The sequence below is a fragment of the Chionomys nivalis genome, chromosome 22, assembly GCF_950005125.1.
Source record: "Chionomys nivalis chromosome 22, mChiNiv1.1, whole genome shotgun sequence".
NCBI lineage: Eukaryota > Metazoa > Chordata > Mammalia > Rodentia > Cricetidae > Chionomys > Chionomys nivalis.
Genome location: NC_080107.1, coordinates 39,572,741 through 39,595,129, shown reverse-complemented (window position 1 = coordinate 39,595,129; position 22,389 = coordinate 39,572,741). Strand labels below are relative to the sequence as shown.

Here is a 22,389-nt window from a genome sequence, read left to right as displayed (position 1 = left end):
CTCCTCAGCTCCTGTCCCTGTGGTTTCTCTACCATGAGGGACAGCAATGTGAGTCAAAATAAAACATTTTTCCTTTGAGTTGCTTTGTCATGGTTTTTTATTTTATTTTATTTTTTTGTTTTTTCGAGACAGGGTTTCTCTGTAGCTTTGGTGCCTATCCTGGCACTTGCTCTGTAGACCAGGCTGGCCTCAAACTCAGAGATCTGCCTGCCTCTGCCTCCCGAGTGCTGGGATGCTGGGATTAATGTTGTGCGCCACCACCGTATGGTTTGTCAGGGTATTTTTTATCACAACAAAAGGAAAAGAAATTATCACCAGGAAAAAGAAGCATGATTGTGTGAGGGGGGATATGCAGTGGTGGCTCAGTCCAGGGGTGACAACAGAGAAATGGAAACACAAAGGTGCAAAAGTGCACACTCTGTGACCTGGAGCCTGCTCCAGGCTCCCACACTCACTCCAGGTAGCAAATGACCTAAGGGACCCATCCATGACTCCAGGCATGGCAAGGACAGTTAACAAGGCCACCTGAGATAGGGTTCGTCTCAGACAGGGCGCCTGCTTTTGTTTGATGTCATTTACATGGCACCAGCGGTACTTTATTATTTGTAGTTTTTGTTTGTTTGTTTTGTTTGCAAGACAGAGTTTCTCTGTGAAACCTTAGCCAAGGAACTAAACTGAAACTCGCTCTGTAGACCAGGCTGGCACTGAACTCACAAAGATCCGCCTGCCTCCCAAGTGCTGGGATTAAAGGAGTACACCACTTCTGCATGGCTCACAAGGCCCACTTCACAAACTAAATGAATTAGGGATGCTTATTTGCCCCAGAAACCATAGAAGATGTAAATGAAACTGTCGACATCTTCAGATATGAAACAAAATATAGTCTAAGTAGAGAAGTCTGAAAGTAAGTGCTGTGGGATGATGCTCTTGTACACTGTAAAGATTTGTCACTTGTATTAGTTTAATAAAATACTGATTGGCTAGTAACCAGGCAGAAGCACAGGTGGAGCAGCCAGACTAGGAGAATTCTGGGAAGAGGAAAAGCAGAGAGTCAGTCACAAGCCAGGCACTGAGGAAGCAAGATGAGAATGCCTTACTAAGAAAAGGTACTAACACACATGGCTAAACACAGACAAGAATTATGGGTTAATTTAAGTTGTAAGAGCTAGTTAATAATAAGTCTGAGATAATAGGCCAAACAGTTTATAATTTATATAAATTGTAAATTTATATTAATTATATAAATTTATTCTTTGGGACTAAATGGCTACGGGACCAGGTGGGACAGTGATGTTTCCAGATGAGGCCATTGTTAATGTATTCTACCATATACATATGAAGTAGAGAGAAGAGTTCAGGAAATTCCCCTGTCCCTTCACCCACCTCAGTAGTATTATTTCATAAACAAGCCCTTGGGAGTACTCACGGAATTCTATTATGAATATCTAAATATTCTCTAAAGGCTAAGAGCCAAAACAGACACCTATACTCAGCAAAGCATGATAGTGTACACCTCTCATAGCAGCAATGGGAGGTTGAGGTGTGAGAAGCTTAAGTTTGAGGTCTGCCTGGACCACAAGACAAGTTCAAGGTCATCCTGGGAACCTAGCAACACCCTGTCTCAAAATTTAAAAAGAGCTGGTGATGAAGTTCAGTGCTATAGTGCTTGCTTAGCATATACAAGGCCCTGAGCTTAATTCCAAATACCACAAACAAATAAATAAAATTTAAAAACAAGCAAATTCAAAGTGAGATTAATTCTGTTGTTGTTGTTGTTGTTTGGTGGGGGGAGACAGAGTTTCACTATTATAGTCCTTGTTACCCTGAACTCACAGTGTAGAGCAGACTGGCTTTCACAGAACTCACACCTGTTACCTTCTGACTTCCAAATACTGGGATTAAAAGCGGACCAGCATGCCTGGCCATTCAAGCTAAATTTTTAAAAGGTTATTACTCTGTCAAGTGGTAAAGGTTCAAGATAGGACAATAAGTCCACAAAAAGGCAGCTGTATCTTTAAAAAAATAGAGGAAGCACAAATTCACACCACTGTGAGGTACCCATGAGAATTGTGGTTCAGCAGTTGCCTGTGTTTGCTAGCATTCTAGGCTCAGGAACTACATCATACAGGGCTGGGAAGCAGCAGAGCCACTTTGGAGAACTGTGCAGTTCCCAAAACACACATCTATCCTGTGACCTAGCAAGAGAACAAGGGAAATGAATCATCTGTTTACAATAACATTTGTCAAGGATGTGTTCAACAGCCTTTTAAACCCAATAGTGCCAAACTGGAAACCATCCCAACACCCACCACAGACAAAGGGACCGAGTACACAGTGGGATCATGCTGGACAATGAACAACGCCATTCACAAAAAGCTGCATTTTGTACTAGTTCATTCTTCTACAATTAACAAGCAGGCTTGGATTATAACTCAGAGGTAAAGTGAAAACTAACATACAATGCACTAGGTTTCATTACCAGTACCACAAACACAAATCAAAAAAAAAGGAAGAGGAGGAGCAGAGTTGGAAAGAAAAAAAATAGACATTGGAAAGCAGTTTTAAGACTAAGGATAAGGCGGGCGGTGGTGGCCTTTAATCCCAGCACTCGGGAGGCAGAGGCAGGCAGATCTCTGTGAGTTCTAGGCCAGCCTGGTCTACAAGAGCTAGTTCCAGGACAGGAACCAAAAAGCTACAGAAAAACCCTGTCTCGAAAATCAAAAAAAAAAAAAAGACTAAGGTTAGTGGGGTGGTGGTGGCACAAACCTTTAAATCCCAGCACTCAGAAGGCAGAGGCAGGTGGATCTCTGTGAGTTCAAGATTGGCCTGGTCTACAAAGAGAGTTCCAGGGACAGTTAGAGCTGTTAAGCAGAGAAACCCTGTCTCAAAAAACAAACAAACCATCAAAACTAAGAGCAGAATGCTGACTGGGAGCACCACCATGGGGGTCCCTGGGTCTTGGGCCCTTCTCTCCTGTGGCAACCTTGTCACTCACAGGCAGGAGACAACCAGAGAAGGAAGCTGACTAACAGCCCAGAGAAGGGCCTAAGTGCTCCTCTCCCACCAGCCATGGCGGGCACCAAGCTCTCCGCAAGTTGCTACCCTAAGTTACAGGTATTGCAGCAATCTCCTCCAATATAACACCTTCCATCTCAGACGCAGGATACTCTAAAGGGAGGTTATTAATCTATCCTGCAGGGAACCCCTCAGGTTCAGAAAGTAAACTACTCAAAGGCTTCAGCACATTCCTGAAACTTACCACATACACACATCTCCTCTATGTAGAAGCATACATAAACAGTAAAGTCTGTGAAAGGCACGCTCAGACCAGCATAGCTGCCTGAGAGGCTCAGGTCGTCTGGTCCATCTGGGAAAGATGCCGTCCAACATTTCTGAGCTGCCTGTGAATTGTGCAGTGAGCCCTATGCTTCCAGCTACTGTGAGCCATCACCCATGACGGAGGTGTCTTTGGGACATTTCTGCTCTTGCTAAGTAACCCCTCACCATACTCCTGTAAGCAACCCCAACGAAACTCACTGGGTTCATCAAGTTGCACTCTGGTGGCATTCTTCCTTTGTCTCTATCAGTTCCATATCTGAGGTGAGTCTGGTTTTTGCTCAGGTTTCCCCAGGAATAGTGTCACACAATAATAGGTAAAAATCCCGTCTGAGAGTATGACCTCATGTGTCACTTTTACAACCTTCCACCCATCTGTTCCACAGTACATATGTGTGATGTGGGAATCCCCTCTGAATGCTGTGAATATCATTGGTTAATAAAGAAACTGTCTTGGGCCTGTGCAGGGAATAGAGGTAGGTGGGGAAAACTAAATTGAATCCTGAGAGAAAAAAAAAGGAGGAGTTAAGGAGAAGTCATGTAGTCCCAGCTGGAGACAGATTCTGGATGGAACTTTACCTGGTAAGCCCCAGCCATGTGACGATACACAGATTATTGGAGATGGGTTAGTTTAGGATATGAGTTAGCCAGAAATACACTAGACTCATTGGCCAAGCAGTGTTTTAAATAATATAGTTTCTGTGTGACTATTTTGGGGTCGAGCAGTCAGGCAAACAAGTGGATCTCTTTACAACATCTATGTGCACTTGATGAAATCCTACCTGGGCCAGAAATGCAGCTAGAACAGGGGCTGTGCACCACCCTTACCTGTGGGTACCTGCGCTTGATGGATGTCAGAGCTCCTGCTGGCAGCTTGGCCAGTTCTGAGTCCCGGACGGCATGCACTGTGGTTGCTCTGGCCTGGTGGGTTAGTGTCTCCACCTAAGGAAGAAGAGCCAAACTCTGAGGTCTCATAGATCAGTCAAGGTCCCAGAAGGCCAGACTGACCAAACCTGAAATACAGGCAAGTGTATGTGCAAGTCAGGTGGATAGAAGCTGTCTCAGAGTGTCTATTGCTGTGATAAAATACAATGACCAGAAGCACCTTTGGGAGGGAAGAACTTATTTCATCTTATACTTCTAGGGAACAGTCTATCACTGAGGGAATTCAAACAGAGCAAGAACCTGGAGGCAAGAACTAAAACAGAGGCCATGGAGAATTGCTGTTTACTGACTTGTTCCTCTGGCTTGCTCATCCCACTTTCTTACACCACCCACAGTGAGTTGGTCCCCCTCACACACCAATCAGCAATCAAGAAAATGCCCCATAGTCTAGGGAGGGAATTTTCTCAATTGAGGTTCCCCCTTCTAAAATGACTATAGCTGTGTCAAGGTGACATAAAGGTAGCCAGCACAGCAGCCTAGAGGAACTGTATGGTCAGGAAGCATGAAAAGGAACAAAATGACCTAGCCAAGCCTTTACTCTGCATGAAGCTGGTGGGCTCTCACGTGTGACTGCTGTCCAAATTACTGGGATGTTCTAGAAGCCACAAGCACTCCTAGCAACCTCGAGAGTTCTCAGACATGGGTAGCGGCTGTCTCAGGGAACTCTGAACACCCCTCCAGATACAAATGCCTCTAAGGAAGACACTCCCCTCCTCTAGGGGGCATCATCAGATGCATCCCTCAGAGCCTAAAGGAGTCTTGGAGCATGGACTCCTGGAGCAAGACTCCTATTTCCGCTTCTGACCCGTTATGAGAGCTCCCAAGTAGGAGTCTGCATCTAGACTCACAGGCCGCACACAGCATGGCTACCCTAAGGTCAGGGAGTCCCAGACTCTGACATGGAAGAGCCACTGCGAGGCAGAGTGCAGTGGGAGGCTGCCAGGTGGGAGCAACACTGGAATGGGGGCTGCACAAGAGGATGTGGCCGCTGGCACATGCTTGCCAGCACCAAGAGGCTTCCCTAAGACTTGTTATCAGGTAGCAAAAAGCCCCTGAGCTTCCTAAAATAGCAGTCTAAACTTCTTTACAAGCAGAAAGTCCTGGATGTATAGGAAAGTGGGGTGAGCAAGTTCTGGGGAATCGCATCAGTGAGCAGCACTCCATGCCTCTGCCTCAGCTCCTGAACTGACTTTCCTCAGTGATGGTTTGCTAGCTGGAAGTATATAAAGGATATAGCCTTGTAGGTAATTTTTGTTTATTAATAAAGTACAGGTACTTTTTAAAAATATCAGTGCTTGGGGCTGGAGAGATGGCTCAGCGGTTAAGAGCATTGCCTGCTCTTCCAAAGGTCCTGAGTTCAATTCCTGGCAACCACATGGTGGCTCACAACCATCTGTAATGAGGTCTGGTGCCCTCTTCTGGCCTGCAGACATACACACAGAAAGAATATTGTATACATAATAAATAAATATTCAAAAAAAAAAATCTGTGCTTAGGGCAGAGAGACGGCTCCATGGTTAAGGGTACTAGCCGCAGCAAGAGTCTAGGGCAGTCAAAGCTACATAGTGAGGCCCTGTCTAAAAAAACAAACAAAACAAAGGAGCACTGAGTTTGATTCCTAGCACCCACAAAACGGCTCACAAATACCTATAACTCCAGTTCCAGGGACTCTGATGCTTTCTTTTTTCCTTCCCTTTTTAAACTCTAGCCCAGGCTGGCCTATAACTTACAGAGATGCACTTTCCTCTGCCTTCTGAGATTAAAGGTGTGTGACACCACTGTAACCTTTGATGCCCTCTTCAAGAGTCAATGGGCACCAAGCATGCAAACATATCTACAGGCAAAACACCATGCACAAGCCGGGAGGTGGTGGCGTACGCCTTTAATCCCAGCACTTGGGAGGCAGAGGCAGGCGAATCTCTGTGAGTTCGAGACCAGCCTGGTCTACAAGAGCTAGTTCCAGGACAGGCTCCAAAACCACAGAGAAACCCTGTCTCGAAAAACCAAAAAAAAAAAAAAAAAAAAAAAAAAATGCACATTAATACATATATTTGTGCTAATCCATATAGGTTTACTGCTTTAAAAACCTATAATCCAAACACAGGATGCTGAAGCAATAGACTCATCACAATTAGGCCAGCTCAAATCTTATGGTGAGTTCCAAACCTGCCTGGGCTACAGTAAGACCTTGTATCAAGAGAAAAACAAACATTTTTTTTTTTTTTTTACTGGAATTTACTGTCCTATATTGCTCTACAAGCCCAACACTGCAACATCCTGGAGCTGATCAGTAGCAGACCAGGACAGAGAAACTTGTCCATGTAGGCAGCATTGGGAAGCTAGGATACGCTGCTAGTTACCCTCAGTCAAGTCCTTCTGGACAATATTCACCATGGCTTCGGCATTGGCTGGGCACAAAGAAGCAACCAGAAACCAGGGACCAGAATCCTGGACCTCCCTGAAGGCTAACCTAGGGCTCTAGACAAGGACAGGGCCAGCAGGGGGTGGGAGATGGCTATCTCCTGCAGGTCACTCAAGCTTCCTTCTCTCCAGGCAGGCAGGCAGGGTCCAGACTACCATGGAAGGCAAAAAGGGTAGCTGGCACCTACCACACCAACAAGGTCTCCGCGGCCATATTCCCCTGCCAGACGTTTTTTCCCATCATCCTTCCGGACCACAGAGCGCAGCCGGCCACTGAGAACGATGTATGTGCAGTCAGACTTGTCCCCTTGCCTGCAGAGACACAAAAGTGCTCAGCTCACCACCCTACGCTGCTCACAGAACCAGCTTCACCACAGCCAAGTGGACCCCAGGATGCAACAAATTAAAAGAACACAGACTTCTGGGTAATTTTTTGGTTTGTAAAGTACAGTTACTTTCCCAGGCAGGGATGCCACATGTTTTTAACCCCTGCACTTAGGGACAGAGGTCAGCCTGGTCTACATCTGTACTTTCCTAGTTAGCTAAGGCTACATAGTGAGACCCTGTCTCAAATAAGAAAGTAAATAATTTTTAAAATGCAATTACTTTTTACTTTAAAATATTTGTGCTAACACATGTATTTACCACCACTTCACACAATTTTAACTTTTTCTTGACTTAAATTTGAAGAGCCAATAAATATTGATAGTTACAATCTAGGTCTGTCTGTGACCTGAGCTAGGGTCACTTAGCACAGCAGCACCTTACAAAGCCACTTCAGATGGCTCTCGGGTCTCTTGAGAGGACGGTTTGGGTTTATGTGTATGCACATGGGAAGGTGTTTGTTGAAAATGCTCTTGTGTCTGTGCATATGCAATGAACCCGGGATGACATCAAAGAATGTCACTATGGGTGCCAGAGGAGGGGAGTGGATGAGGATGTGCAGCCTTCACAGGCATGCAGCCTTGTCTATTAGCGATACCACTATACATCGATAGGTAGATCCAGTGATGGAGACACCTGAACAGTGCACACCTTTGGGCCCCTCTACATACTATCTGTGGGTTTCTTTGTACACTGCACATCTGTGGACCTCACCTGTATATGGCACGCCCAGCTTCTACTTCCATCCAGTCTAGAGCAAAGTCAATCTGCCGTACAAAGGAGGACATCCTCTTCACAACCGTGTGTGCCACACCCAGGACGATATCTGGCCGTTTCCTCATGATCCTGTCATGCGATCTCAAGTCATTTCTGTTCCATCAGGTCTCCTCTCACCTCCCAATCTTCAGTTCCGTCCTGCTACACCCACTCCTTACACAGAGTCACGACAACTGAGAGCAGGCAGAACCTTTAACCCCGCCTATCACACAAAGACTCTTGATGCTTACTTTGAGGGAAAAAGACACTAAGGGCTGAGACAGAATGGTGCCTAGGCAGCCATCTGCTCTTAGCTGCACAGGGACAAATATTCCCTCCTATTTGAGGGAATAGGAGAAGGCCACCCATAGGACTGTCCACTCTATGGAAGTCCCCTGAACACAGGCTACACATAAGTTCCAGGTTTTGGCAGCAAGATTCCACCCACCACATACTCAAACCCATGAGTATAAGCAACAGCAAATACAATGAGGTATCCCAGTCTGGCAAAGTTGTTTCAAGGGACTTTGAACCTGAAGGGCATGGAGTCTACCATGGGTGGGTACAGAGTGCTTAGGTTCTGACCCAAGAACACTGTCATCTCTCTGGTGACTGTATGTGGACAGACAATGGAAGGCAGGGCAACAAGGTTATCGTGGTAGCTCCAGGGCTGGGAGGGAAAGAACCAAGGCTGAGGGACTCCAGACCTTGGCCAACTAACAGGAGAGATGGAGTTGCCAGTCTATAAGAAACAGAAAAACAGAGCATTGCCTCAGGTACTACAAAATGGAGGGAATGGAGGCCCTTCACCATCCCAGGGTAGTAAGATAAATACTAGATGATGATAGCTTCCCAGAAGTTAATTGAATATTAATTTTATCTCCAAGACTGGATGAGAGTCCCTAGGACATTTGCTGGACCATGTCTGCAGAGTGAGAAATACTTCTATCAGGAGTTTTTTTGCACATACAACCACATACATCCAGATAAGGACATTCAGTATAAGATACATAGAGATACACATGGGCAAAGATATGTAACAAATGTACACATAGACACAAATATGTAAACAGGTCACAGAAACAGACATGTATATACACAGACAAAGATATCTATATGTACACATGGATACAAATGTGGACATAGACAAGAATATGCAAACACACATATACACAAAAGTTCACAGAGGGCTGGAGAGATGGCTCACAGGTTAAGAGTACTGGTTGCTCTTCCAGAGGTCATGAGTTCAATTCCCAGCAACCACGATGGCTCACAACCATCCATAATGAGATCTGGTGCCCTCTTCAGGCCTGCAGGCTATATACATAATAAATAAATCTTAAAAATAAAAAAAAACAAAAGCTCACAGAGAAATATAAGGACATATAGACACACGTAGAGGAACATAGACATGCATACACAGACAGTACCATATAGACACACTCAAACATGTGGACAAGGACATATAGTCACATACACACACACACACACATACATACATCCTACATAGATTTGTAGGATAACAGACAGACACACATGCATGGGAAGGCTATGTCAAGGCCAGAGGAGCAAAGAGAAAGAGAACAAGAATGGGGTCCTGACGACTATATGAGGCAATTCCTGCTCACCCTTCTGACTATCCTTGAGCTTTGCCCTGGCACCAGAGTCTAATTGTGTCAGATAGCACAAGTCAGGAGGTTCTCTGAATGACTGAGCCTGTGTTATGGGTACGAATGTATGCAGTCACCTAGCTAAAGAGCCAGGTAAGCGCAGCAGTAGGTCTAATCCTAAGAGCCCTCAGGGACAGAGGATCCAGGAGACAGAAAAACAGGACAGAGAAGGGCATAGAAAGTGCCTCTGCATTTCAGAGTAGATCAGAGAAGGGAACAAGGTAACTCACTCATAGAAGTGGGCCTTAGAGATGGACAAAAAGCTGCAGTCTCTGTTGGCTTTGATGGTGAACATTAGGGGCTCTCCAGTGAGCACTGCCAGCTGCCCCACCATTTCTCCAGGATGTGTGAGAAACAGGCACGTATCCTCCAAGCTGTCGATCTTCTGTTGGTATACATGCAGCAGTCCCGAGACCACAAACAAAATATTGACATCCTGATAAAAACAGAGAAGGCTGGCTTCAGGAAGATATATATGATAGTGGCCTAGTAGGCCCCATGGGCCCAGAACCTAAGGAGGATCACTGAGCCCCACATAGTCACACATGGTACAAGCAGCTGCTTCTTTGTCTATTCTAGGGTAACCTAGTCTTGGGCACATGTTTCCACTAAAAATATTATAGCAGTTCTATAACTTTATTATTTAGTTGAATGGTATCTATGACTTATTTATCAATTACAGGAAATTTAGTTTTTCAAATCTCAAACACACATCCCTTCCCTCCTTATACACCCTTCTTTCTACTGCTCTATATAAATGTCAGCTATTTTCCTACAGAAGCGAAGGTGTGACTCCACGCTTCGAAACCTGTCTATAGAACTACACCTCTGCTACCTTTAAAGTCAAATATTTTGATTCAACATCCACAGAAACATGCAGGTCCAAATTCCAACTTCTTTGTATCTATTATGGGACTCTGCAAACCTTCTCACCCCAAGTCTTTAGATTCCACAAAAGGAGCCAGGGTAGCAGGAACAACCATGGAGAAGCCTGTTGTCAAGGCCCCAAGCTGCCCAGAGACAGTCCCCAGAGGCGAAAAGTCTGGTATCGGGACAATTTCAACCATACTCCACCCAGCACTGAGCTGCAGGCCCGGGCAGCCGGATGACCAGTTCTTTAGGATTGAGGTCCTTTACTCACCTGGTCTCCCTGTTTTGACACTATGGTGCCTGCAGGAACATGAAGAAATGTCACTCGGCCATCCAACAGGGATGGGTCCTAAAACAAAACAGATTTCAGGAACTGAAGAGGTACTTACGAGAAGACACAAAAGATGGGACCTGAGAGAATAGAGCAGAGGCATCATGGGTATGGCTGTATCAAGTGCTTATATCTAAGGACTGTCTACTAACTCGGACAAGGCAGTATGCTGCATAAAAGGTAAGTGGAATGCAGCAGAAAATGCAGGGATGCAGACCACTATGCATGTGACTTACACAGGACAGAGAAGGAATTTAGTTTCAGTAAGAAAAGACAGTTCAAGCCGGGCGGTGGTGGCGCACGCCTTTAATCCCAGCACTTGGGAGGCAGAGGCAGGCGAATCTCTGTGAGTTCGAGACCAGCCTGGTCTACAAGAGCTAGTTCCAGGACAGGCTCCAAAACCACAGAGAAACCCTGTCTCGAAAAACCAAAAAAAAAGAAAGAAAAAAGAAAGAAAGAAAGAAAGAAAGAAAGAAAGAAAGAAAGAAAGAAAGAAAAGACAGTTCATTTCATAAAGGTCACTGGCAAAAAGAAAAGACACCAAACTGGGCTTCCCTGTCCACACTCTACGAAAACTAGCCAACTGCCAAGTGCTGCAGTATGCACCCAGATCCCAAACACTCAGGAGACCAAGGCAGAAGAATTACTTCGTCTTAGAATTGCGGGTCCAGGGGATGGAGAGTTGGCTCAGTGGTTAAGAGCATTGGCTACTGGCTATTCTTCCAGAGGTCGTGAGTTCAATTCCCAGCAACCGTATGGTGGCTCACAACCATCTATAATGAGATCTAGTGCCCTCTTCTGGCCTGCAGGCATACATGCAGACAGAATACTGAGAATATTGTAAAAAAAAATTCCTTTCCAAGGAATGTTTACATGTATGTTTGTGTTCCTGTGTGCTCATGCATGTGTGCTAGTGCACACGGAAGCCAGAGGCCAATGTCAGGTGTCTTTCTCTGTCACTGTCTATTTTTATTATGTAAGCATTTTTATTTTATTTTATGTGTGTGCCTGAGTATATGTATGTGTATCACATACATGTAAGAGCCTACCTACAGAAATCAGAAGGAGGCATCAGAAGCCCTGGAACTGGAGTCACAGGTGGTTGTGAGCTGCCACCTACCTCTCCAGCACTGTGTCTATCTGCGTGCTGCCATGCCTTCTGCCCTGACAATAATGGACTAAACCTCTGAATGTAAGTGAGCCCCAATTAAATGTTTTCTTTTCTAAGTGTTGCCATGTCCATGATGCCTCTTCACAGCAACCGGACACTGACTAAGACACACGTATATACATATGTGTTCATGCACTTAAAAAAATATGAGGGATACACTGGGTGTGGTGGCACATGCCTGTGCACTCTAACACTCAGGAAGCTGCAGCAGGGCCTAGATTTTAAAATAACAACACTGGGTGGTGGTGGCACATGCCTTTAGTCCTGGTACTCAGGAGGCAGAGGCAGTCAGATCTCTGAGTTTGAGGCCAACCTGATCTATAAAGAGTTCCAGGGCAACACGGAGAAAGCCTGTCTCAAAAAAACAAACAAAAAACCCCAAACAAAACAAAATAAACAACAACAATGAAACAAAATCCACAAAAAAGAGGGAAAATTACTAAAAATACATATGTGAGAATGAAGCTCTAAACGCCCCCCATCCACCTGCAGATGGGGAGCCCCACTTCTGGAAGGCCTGGATGAAAAAGAGGAGCATAGTTCAGGAAGCATCAGAGGGACGTGCTGCCCAGGGCACGAGAAATGAAGAAACAGTACTGTGGGATCAGAAGTTGTCACGTCCCCTCTCTCTGAGCCCACACACTTACATCTAACTTCATCAGCGTAAGGAGGTCCTTCGTGGCGGCTTTGAAGATGGTGTCTGTCTTCCCTCTGGCCCCAGCCTCATTCCAGGATTTTTCTGAGTAGTGGAAGATGGCGGAGGGGCTCTCTGCAACAACCACGCTTTTCTTCGACTTGAAAAGGACAAAGACACAAGCCATCAGAAGAGGTGCCATGAGGAAAGGATGCAAGTGCATCTCCGTGACCCACTACTGACACTGGTGTTGTCAGACACGGACCACATCCCAAGCACTCACAAGCAGGAGAGTGGGCAAGGCCCCAAGGGGACAATAGGAAGACATAGGGATATACCTTGCTGGCCACAGAGTTCCCAAGTTGCTCATCTGAGTGTGGCCAAACCCTGGCCCGGTTGTATGCCATCCCAAGGTCTGAGGTGGCCCCTTCGTGGCTTTCTAAAAACAGAAAGAAGACTCAGTTTACTGCCCTCCTGCTAGCCCATATGCACAGGTACACAAAGGGCAGGCTGACTGAACAGCATAAACTTGGTAGGTAAGGCTCAAATCTCTAGACAGCAAGGTTGCATTGCTGTCATTTCCACTACAGTATCACTAGTCCATTCTGTATGCTATAGCAGGACATCTCAAGGTGGTACTATAGAAAGCCAAGATGCTCAAAAGTAAACAAATAGATGATAGATAGATAGATAGATAGATAGACAGACAGAAAGAAAGAAAGAAAGAAAGAAAGAAAGAAAGAAAGAAAGAAAAATTAGTTGGGAAATGGGAAGAGAAAGATCCTTATTGTTCACTCATTAGCCAAATTTGCCAGTCTAGACTACTGGGCAAACCCTGGGTCCCAGTGAGAGACCCTCTCTCAAAGGAAGCTATGGCTCCTGAGGAATGATATCAGTGATTGTCCTCTGGTCTTCACAAGTATACACACACACACACACAGATACACACAGAGATACACATACAGATACATACACACATGAGATACATACATGCATTCATAGACATACATAATATGTTCATACATGCATACATTAATACATACATACGTTCATTCATTCATACATACATACGCAGAGAATGTACAAGCTCAAGCAGGCTTAAATCTGAAGCCGGACTGTAGCAGTGAGGGTCCACTATGTTTCTCTGATGAAGGAAACTGGCTTTCTGGGTGACAGGGGAAGCACTACCTGCAGTGGTTACACATAGTATTCCAATTGGAAAGAAAATTTAAGGTCAAAATCACTGATTTAAAGCAGTTCTAGAAACATGAAAAATGGTTCACTATTAAGAGCAAGTACCGTTCTGGTCTTGCAGAAGACCAAAGTTCAGTTCCTAGAATCCACACTAGGTGGCTCACAACCCTCCCGTAACTTAAGGTCTGGGGGATTCGGTCCTCTGACCTCCACAAACACCAGCACTCAAATGCACATACCTACACAAATAATTTTTTTTTAATGAAAATCAATTTTTAAACTGGCTCTAAGTGATCACTGAGGTTGGCATCAAACTCTTCAGAAACTGTAAGTAATATGAATGTTCAAGTTTAGACGACAGCCATTGAAAAGTAGCCCAGGCATGGGAGCCCATGGCCAGATGTTTCAAACCCGCACCATGAGATGGCACATTCTTCCCAGAGCAGTCAGCCACAGGACGTTGACAGAACCAGAGAAAGGTGCCAAGAGCCCAAAGAGAAGCCCTTGACACACACTACATGCCACAAGAGAGTGTGTGCCCCGGTGAAGGGCTGTGGTCAGCCATGCAGGAGGCTCACACTTGAAACCTAAGCATTCAGGAGGTAGAGGTTGGGGATTATGAATTCAAACCTGAGCAATACAGCAAGGCTCTACCGAGGGAGGGAAGAAAGAGAGGGCTATGCCCTTAATACAATCTTTCATATGCTAAAGGAACATAGCTATGAACAGAAGCTTGGCAGCTGGACAAGTGGGTAAAGTACTTGCTATGCAAAGATTAGACCCTGAGTTCAGATCCTAGCACCCATCTAAAAGCCACTGTGATAGCATATTAGGTATAATCCCAGTGCTGGGAGGCAGAGGCAGGCAGATTCCTGGAAACCACTGGCTAGCTCTGGCTACAGAGTGAGATCCCAGCCACATCTCAACAAACAAACAACAACAAGAACAAAAACAACAAATAACATATAGAAGCTAATACTTTAGGGATGAAAAACTAACATAGACTCAGAAATATAGAAGACAGCATTTTTAAAAAGCCAGAGAATGGGGGCTGGAGAGATGGCTGAGCAGTTAGGAGCACTGACTTTTCTTCCAAAGCACCTGGGTTCAGTTCCCAGCACTCACATGGCAGCTCACAACTGTCCGTAACTCTAATTCCAGGGTACCCAACACACTTACACAGGACGCATGCAGGCAAAACACCAATGCACATAAAATAAAAACAAACAAACAAATAAATAAAAGTCAGAGATTGTTTCATGAATGATATTAGGCAGACTATCATACAGAATACAACATGCAAAGTTTCACTGGTTTACACTATAAAAATGAAAAATAGATGGAACTAACAAAATAATCTAGAATATATGTATGATCTAAGAATAAGCAAAGAATAAAACATAAAAAGCTAACTCAGCTGGGCGGTGGGGGCTCACACGTTTAATCCCAGCATTCAGGTGGCAGAAGCAGGTGGATCACTTTGAGTTTAAGGCCAGTCTGATCTCCAAAGCAAGTTCCAGAGCAGCCAGAACTGTTGTTATACAGAGAAACTTTGTCTCGGTGGGGGGGGGGGGGCTAACTACAAAGGTACTCAATATTCACCCTGCCTTCCTTCCTTGGTTTCTTTACTTCCTCCTGTCTTCCTTTCTGCCTGCCTTTCTTTCTTTCAAAACAGAATCTCACTATATAGCTCTGACTTTGAACTCGTCATGTAGACCACTCTGGCTTGAATTCACAAAGATCTGCCTCTGTATCACCAGTTCTGGGGTTATGAGCATGAGCCACTGAGCACAGTCAATTACTTGTTTTAGTAGAAGCACAGTGTCCTGAAGATAAGAAGGCCCCTGCAGTGACTTTTCTGACAGGAGGAGACAGGAGAAAGTATTTGTTAACAGTTAAGATTAAAGAAGCAGCCAGGTAATGGTGGCGCACACCTTTAATCCCAACACTTAAGAGGTAGAAGCAGGCAGCTCTCAGTGAGTTTGAGGTCAGCCTGGTCTACAGAGTGAGTTTCAGGACAGTCAGACCTGTTACACAAAGAAACCCTGTCTTGAAAAACAAAAAACAAACAAACAAACAAAAAAGATTAAAGAAGTTGGGACTGGAGAAATGGCTTAGAGGTCAAGAGCACTGGCTGCTCTTCCAGAGGTCCTGAGTTCAATTCCCAGCAACCACATGGTGGTACATGACCCCCCTATAATGAATCTGGCACCCTCTTCTGGAGTGCAGGCAGAGCACTGTATATATAATAAATCTTTGAAAAAATAAGATTAAAGAGACTGAGGCAGGAAGATTGTGAGTCTGACGCCAGCATGTAAGTATGTAGTAAGACCTCATCTCAAAAAAAAAAAAAAAAAAAAAAAAAAAAGAGGTGAGACCTCCACTAGAGCACATAAACAAGGGGAAAGGTCCAGGAGCCATGTAGAATACAGTGGCCATCAGCCAGGTATGAAAAGGTGAAATCTGACAGCTTTTAAATGAAACAGACTGGAGAGATGGCTCAGTGGTTAAGAGTACTGACTGCTCTTCCAGAGGTCCTGAGTTCAATTCCCAGCAATCATCTGGTGGTGGCTCACAACCATCTACAAAAGGATCTGATGCCCTCTTCTGGCATACAAGTGTTAAAAATAAATAATTATCATTTTTAAAAAAATCTTTCTTGCCAGGTGGTGGTGGCACAGAGGCAGGTGGATCTCTGTGAGTTTGAGGCCAACAGGCACCAAAGCTACACAGAGAAACCCTGTCTCGAAAAATAAACAGATAAATAAATAAAAGGAGACAGGGAGGAAGGGAAGCAGTAAACAGGCACCTCTGGGCATTAGGCAGCAAACAAGAGGAGGCTGAGGGGACACAGAGTATGTCAGTTTATGATGGGATCCCCAACAGAGGTAAGCCTGTCACTAAAGATGGGGCCCCCAGGAGGGCAGATGGTGTAGGTGGGTCCAGGGCTCAGCAGAGGAGGCATCATGCACAGGTCTGGTAGAAGATGGGGGCAGAATTCACCATACATACAACAAGATACCACCAAAGACTCAGCCCCAGGAAGAGAGTGCCTCGGGCCACAGGCTCTTGTCCAACCATACATGATACCAAGTTCAGTGTGTCTAGGTCAGGACAAAATAATACTGGGGGGAGGAGAGAGCTTGACTCATCTTCCAGACATATAGAACCTGTCATTAGAATGAGCTGTAACAAGAGGGGACTTTTACCTTGGGAGGATGAAAGATTAAAGCTTCTTCCTTGGAACTGCCTGAGCTCATCTGAGATCTCCCCATGGATGGAAGGCAGAGGTACGGAGCAGCTCCTCTTCAGCAGAGGCACAGAGACTGCCAGGCGGCCACTGTCATGATCTGGAAAGACAGGAAAGAGCTACTCCAGTTCCATAAGGTCTAGTGTCTGCTTTAGTTACTACCACAGATGGCTCAAAGAACGGAGTTCCCCAAAACAGCACATGACCAAGGCCTTCCCAAGTACCCTGTGAACTGGCAGATAACTTACCCAAACAGGGCCTTCAGGAAATCTCACTGGTAGCACTTGCTGGGGGAGTGATGTAAGATTGTGAGCCTCAGGTTGGTCCTGCTCTCTTCCCTCCAACCCTGCATCTCTCTTGGCCATCCTTCTCCATGGGCCTCCTGAACTGACTACCCCTGCTGCCACCAAATACTCTGAAGGTAAACCCTAAAGCAGAGAATCTGCCAGTCGCCCCTTTCCCATGGCCTTCTTCTGAGATGACCATTAGCACACCTAGGGCACAACAGGGCTTGAATGTTCTGCCTCAGCTTCAAAGGACCCTGACCTTGCCCACCACACAGGACACTGTCTGCTACTGCAGACTCTGATTCCAAAGAGGTTCATAAAACTCAACCCCATCGGGTGGCGATGGTGGGGCACTCCTTTAATCCCAGCACTTAGGAGGAGAGGCAAGTGGATCTCAGTGAGTTTGAGGCTACCCTGGTCTACAGAGAGAGTTCCAGGACAGCCAATACTATTATACAGAGAAACCCTGTCTCAAAAAAAAAAAAAAAAAAAAAAAAAAAAAAAAAAAAAAAAACCTTCCTCAACCCAACCCCAATCTCTGTGAAGATGCAACACTGGACAGCTGCCCTGAACCAAACACCTTCAAGGACAGGCCTCAAGGTTCCACCACTCAAGCTAACGAAGTTTCAGAGAGAAAAGCACTACTCAGAAGAAAGACTTAAATGGCCCCTATTTTAAAGTATATTTCTGGGGAAAACCAGATCAAAACCAGGGATGTGTTTCAAGGTCACGAAGGTCCAAAACCTCATCCGAGGAAGAATCACACGGGCAGCTTCAGTCTACCTGACACCAAAGGCATTTCACTTAGCGTCTCGCTCTTTTATCAGTCCCTTGGAATCCTTCACAGATATGATAAACTATTAAGACGCTGAAGGTCTATCTACTTTCAAAGCAGCGTGTGGGAATAATGCAACGTAGGCAATAGATGTTGCTCAAGCATTCCTGGACAGCGTGTTCCCCAACCTAATTTGTTCTTGAGACTGAAAGCAGTTCTCAGGTGCAGGTCTGAAGACAAAGCTGAGAACCTGCTCCCCTGAACAGCATTCCCATGGAGCAAATCTCTTACCAGGGTACCAAAAGACAGAAGGTACGATTCTTGGACACATGCAACAGAGCACGGGAGGTCACCTGAGTGAAGCTAAAAAGACCTGAGGACGGTGAGGTAATCCTAGACCATGAAGTCTGGGCATCTATGAGGGGAAGGCAGGTGAGGAGACCTGGAATTACATAAACTGGGGCCTGTGAGGAAACCTGAGGGGCAGATCAGGAAACATGGAGCCATGGAATAAGACCTAGGGGCAGGTGAAGAGACATGGGGCAAGTGAGGAGACTAGGAGGCATGTGAGGAACCTGAGATGAAGGTGAGCAGACCGGGAGGCACGTGAAGAAGCCTGGAAAGTGGAGTGAGAAGGACTTGAGCGGGGTAGTACCTGAGTTGCAGGGTTCCAGGGACCTTGGGACCCTTTCAAACTGCTCCTCTTGGCCATATGACATCTGTCTCTTGGCCTGTCCAGTCGCCACACTGGCTACTGACAAGAGAGGGACGGCTTGGCTCTCCTATGGAATGAGAAGAGCATTAGCTATGCCCCGGAATCCCCTGGTTCCCTATAAACATGCTATTAGAGAGTGCAACATTCATCAACTGTGAGGACAACAGGAGACACTACAGGATCCAGGCAGCTCAGAGAGGGTGAGCTTGTTGAGGCTCGGCATGTTCTTCTCTTAGGTTCTATATACATACAGAACATACATACATACAAACTCTTCATACAGCCAAAATAATAGCCCATGTAGTCAACTCTTCACTCATAGATAACATGACAGAATAACATGATAGAATATTCAACTCTTCATTCATAGGAAAAATCTTGTAACATGAAAGAATATTCCCTAAATACCAAACTCTAAAACATCACCAAAGAAATGATAACTCACCAGGCAGTGGTGGCACATGCCTTTAATCCCAGGACTAGGGAGGCAGAGGCAAACAGATCTCTATGAGTTCGAGGCCAGCCTGGTCTACAAGAGCTAGTTTCTAGGACAGGCTCCAAAGCTACAGAGAAACCCTGTCTCAAAAAAAAAAAAAAAAAAAAAAAGAAAGAAAGAAAGAAAGAAAGAAAGAAAAAGAAAACAAAAAAGAAAAGAAATGATAACTCATGGGCACCAAGCACTTCTTACCAGCTGCCAGGAGTTCTGTTGGGGTGTCACTTGTATGACTTGTATGTTTCACAGTGACTTCCTCTGCCCTTGCTTCAGGTACAGGAATAGAATAGTTGCTATTGAGCCCTTCTAAGGTGAGAACCAGTTTCTTTTTGTTTTGGTTTTTTTTTTTTTGGTTTTTTTTTTTTTTTTTTTTTTTTTTGGTTTTTCGAGACAGGGTTTCTCTGTGGTTTTTGGAGCCTGTCCTGGAACTAGCTCTTGTAGACCAGGCTGGTCTCGAACTCGCAGAGATCCGCCTGCCTCCCAAGTGCTGGGATTAAAGGCATGCGCCATCACCGCCCGGCTGAGAACCAGTTTTGTCCCATTTCACAGGCTATGATTGGCCAGGTTTTTAGCAGTAGGTACAAAAGTGAAGATTCAAGGCCTTGGAACCCTTGGCAATACCCCACACCTTCAAAGTCAGTGTTTAGTGTTAGCTCAGTTCAGTTTAGATCAAGGGCAGGACATAAAGCCAAGAACTAGTAAGGACAGGTGGAAAGGAGTGAAGGCCCAGCCTACAGTCTCAGGATTCTGGTCTTAGGGGTACAACAGGACTACTGACAAGCAACAAAGCAGGCTAACACCTCAAAAGTTTGACAAGCCTGTATGCCCCAAATCCTGACTGTCGTAGTCACTCAGCCCACCACCACTGCTCAGAGTGCAGACCCACAACCAGGGCTTGCCGGACAGCTGCGCTGGTTGGTATAAGCAGGGCTGTCCTGGCGAGAGCCTCAGCATCCTGACAGAAGGCAATGTAGGAGGCCTGCACTCACAGGGTTGAAGAGCTCTGTAGTCAGCCCCAGGTAGTTGTGCAGAGCCAGGAAAGTCACCCGCTGCAGCCGGACCATGATGATCTGCAAGAGACAGAGGAGGGACGAGTGAGCCTGGGCCCCAGCCGTCCACAGCAACTCCTGCTGACCCACAGCACAGGCCACAGGGCACATTTTCCAGGGCCCAACGAGCCACCACTGTGCAGCAGGGAGCTAACGTGAGGGACAATGTGGGACAGAGAGGAATCAGGCAGTGTTTTTAAATCTTCTGTAAATCTGAAATTACTCTAAGATATTTTGTAAGAAATTTAAAATTTTTCTTTTGGGAAATGAGAGATCTTAAAGCTTCTGTGGAGTTATTAATATTTATCTGTGTGTGTGTGCACGCATGTGTATGTAACAAGAGCAAGAGATGTGTGAGCATGCACACGGAGAGCAGAGGTGTTGCTCCTCAGGCATCAGCGAGGTTTACTTCTGAGACAGGGTCTCACAGGGACCTGGGACTCACTGATCAGGCTGGGCTGGCCAGACAAGCCTTAGGGGTTCACCTGCCTCCCCAGGTCACATGCTCTCGGCTTTTTCACACTGAGTTTTGGGGATCAAATTCAGGTCCTCACGCTTAGAAGGTGAGCACTTTACTGACTAAACTACCTCCTCAGCCCCCACCCTCAGCCACACACATTGCCTTCTCTATTTTGTGATGAGTGTGGGTATGAACATGCCACAGGACACAAGTGACTTACAGGAGTCGGTTCTTTCCTTCCACCACACAGTCCTGGGGATCAGACTCAAGTAGTCACGCTTGGCAGCAGGGTCCCTTACTTGCTGAGCATCTTGGCAGTCCATTTTGTGTTTTTCTGAGGCAGAGTCCTGCTCTGGCAACCCTAGTACAGGCTATGTAGCCCAGGCGGCTTTGAATTCAGGACAATCTTTCTGCCTCATTTTTCTAAGGGTTGGGATTATACCCATGTGCCACTACTCTGTCTAATTTATGCCTTTTTTAAATATTTATTTATTTATTTGTTTGTTTATTTATTTATTTATTATGTATATAATAGTCTGTCTGTGTGTATGTCTGCAGGCCAGAAGAGGGCACCAAACCTCATTACAGATGGTTGTGAGCCACCATGTGGTTGCTGGGAATTGAACTCAGAACCTTTGGAAGAGCAGACAATGCTCTTAACCGCTGAGCCATCTCTCCAGCCCCCTATGCCTATTTTTAAAAAAAAAAAAATAAATAAATAACATTTTTCTAGCCCGGCAATAGTGGTATATGCGTTTAATCCCAGCACTCGGGAGGCAGAGGAAGGCAGATCTCTGAGCTTGAAGCCAGCCTGGTCTACAGAGCAAGTTTCAGGACAGCCAGAGCTACATAGAGAAACCCTGTCTTGAAAGATATAATAAAAAGGCTTTTTTTTCTATTGAAGAAATTTTTCTCATACAATATATTTTGATCATGTCCTTCCCACTCCTTTTCTGAGACATAGTCTTACTATGTAGCTGTGGCTGGCCTGGAACTTGCCACATAGAACAGGCTGACCTGAATTTACAGATAACCCCCTGCCTCTGCCTCCCAAGTGCTGGGCTAAGGCACGCTACTAACACAGACCTGGATCACAAAGCACTCCCTAGAATTCACATCCCCAGCAGAAAATCCTGCCAGCAAAGCCAGGTCTACATGCTCTGAATTCACCCTCAATGCCGAATTCAGAACTGACACAACCAGAAATGGCTCTAATGGGATCCACGCCAGTGCCAGCTCCGGGGCCTGAGAAGGCCCATGGCAAACAGAAACTCACCTGCACTACCCTCACCAGAGTTTCTGGGTATTTCTCAAAAACTCCCTGGAAAGCTGCTGCAGGAAGCCAGAGGATGGTGGATGAGACAGCTGCGCGGGCAGAAACGGTTTTGTAGGGTGCAGTGTGGCCCTGCAACAACGACTTGGTTAGTCCACACAGCAGACCAGAGAGCTCCTGGGGAATGCCACAGCCCGCAGAGGTTTCTGGGGGTCCCGCCTGGCTCCTACTCACACAGCTGTGCCCTTCCCAGACATACTGTGGACATTGGCAATTTTGACGTAAACCACAATTTGTCACAGCAAAACATAGCAAAGGCTTGGCTTACGGGAGTTGTGGATAATGCCGTTACATGCTCATTCCTGAGACTCTCAG

The 22,389-nt window shown here is 45.6% G+C and overlaps 1 protein-coding gene across 2 annotated transcripts in view; it reads right to left on the bottom strand.

Moving 5' to 3' along the window:
• Pnpla7 (patatin like phospholipase domain containing 7) overlaps positions 1 to 22,389 on the bottom strand; it is a 65,415-nt gene that overhangs the window by 29,980 nt on the left and 13,046 nt on the right. Inside the window, exons 9-19 of one of the 2 annotated variants that reach the window (XM_057754927.1) lie at positions 22,018 to 22,146; positions 20,222 to 20,302; positions 18,680 to 18,806; positions 16,922 to 17,062; positions 12,857 to 12,957; positions 12,532 to 12,678; positions 10,654 to 10,731; positions 9,743 to 9,948; positions 7,801 to 7,932; positions 6,891 to 7,014; positions 4,165 to 4,278 (exon numbers count right to left, since the gene is read on the bottom strand). In XM_057754927.1, coding sequence (XP_057610910.1) covers positions 4,165 to 4,278; positions 6,891 to 7,014; positions 7,801 to 7,932; positions 9,743 to 9,948; positions 10,654 to 10,731; positions 12,532 to 12,678; positions 12,857 to 12,957; positions 16,922 to 17,062; positions 18,680 to 18,806; positions 20,222 to 20,302; positions 22,018 to 22,146 — 1,380 coding nt within the window. The remainder of the gene's footprint in view (positions 1 to 4,164; positions 4,279 to 6,890; positions 7,015 to 7,800; positions 7,933 to 9,742; positions 9,949 to 10,653; positions 10,732 to 12,531; positions 12,679 to 12,856; positions 12,958 to 16,921; positions 17,063 to 18,679; positions 18,807 to 20,221; positions 20,303 to 22,017; positions 22,147 to 22,389) is intronic. The other variant, XM_057754928.1, reaches the window with a different exon arrangement.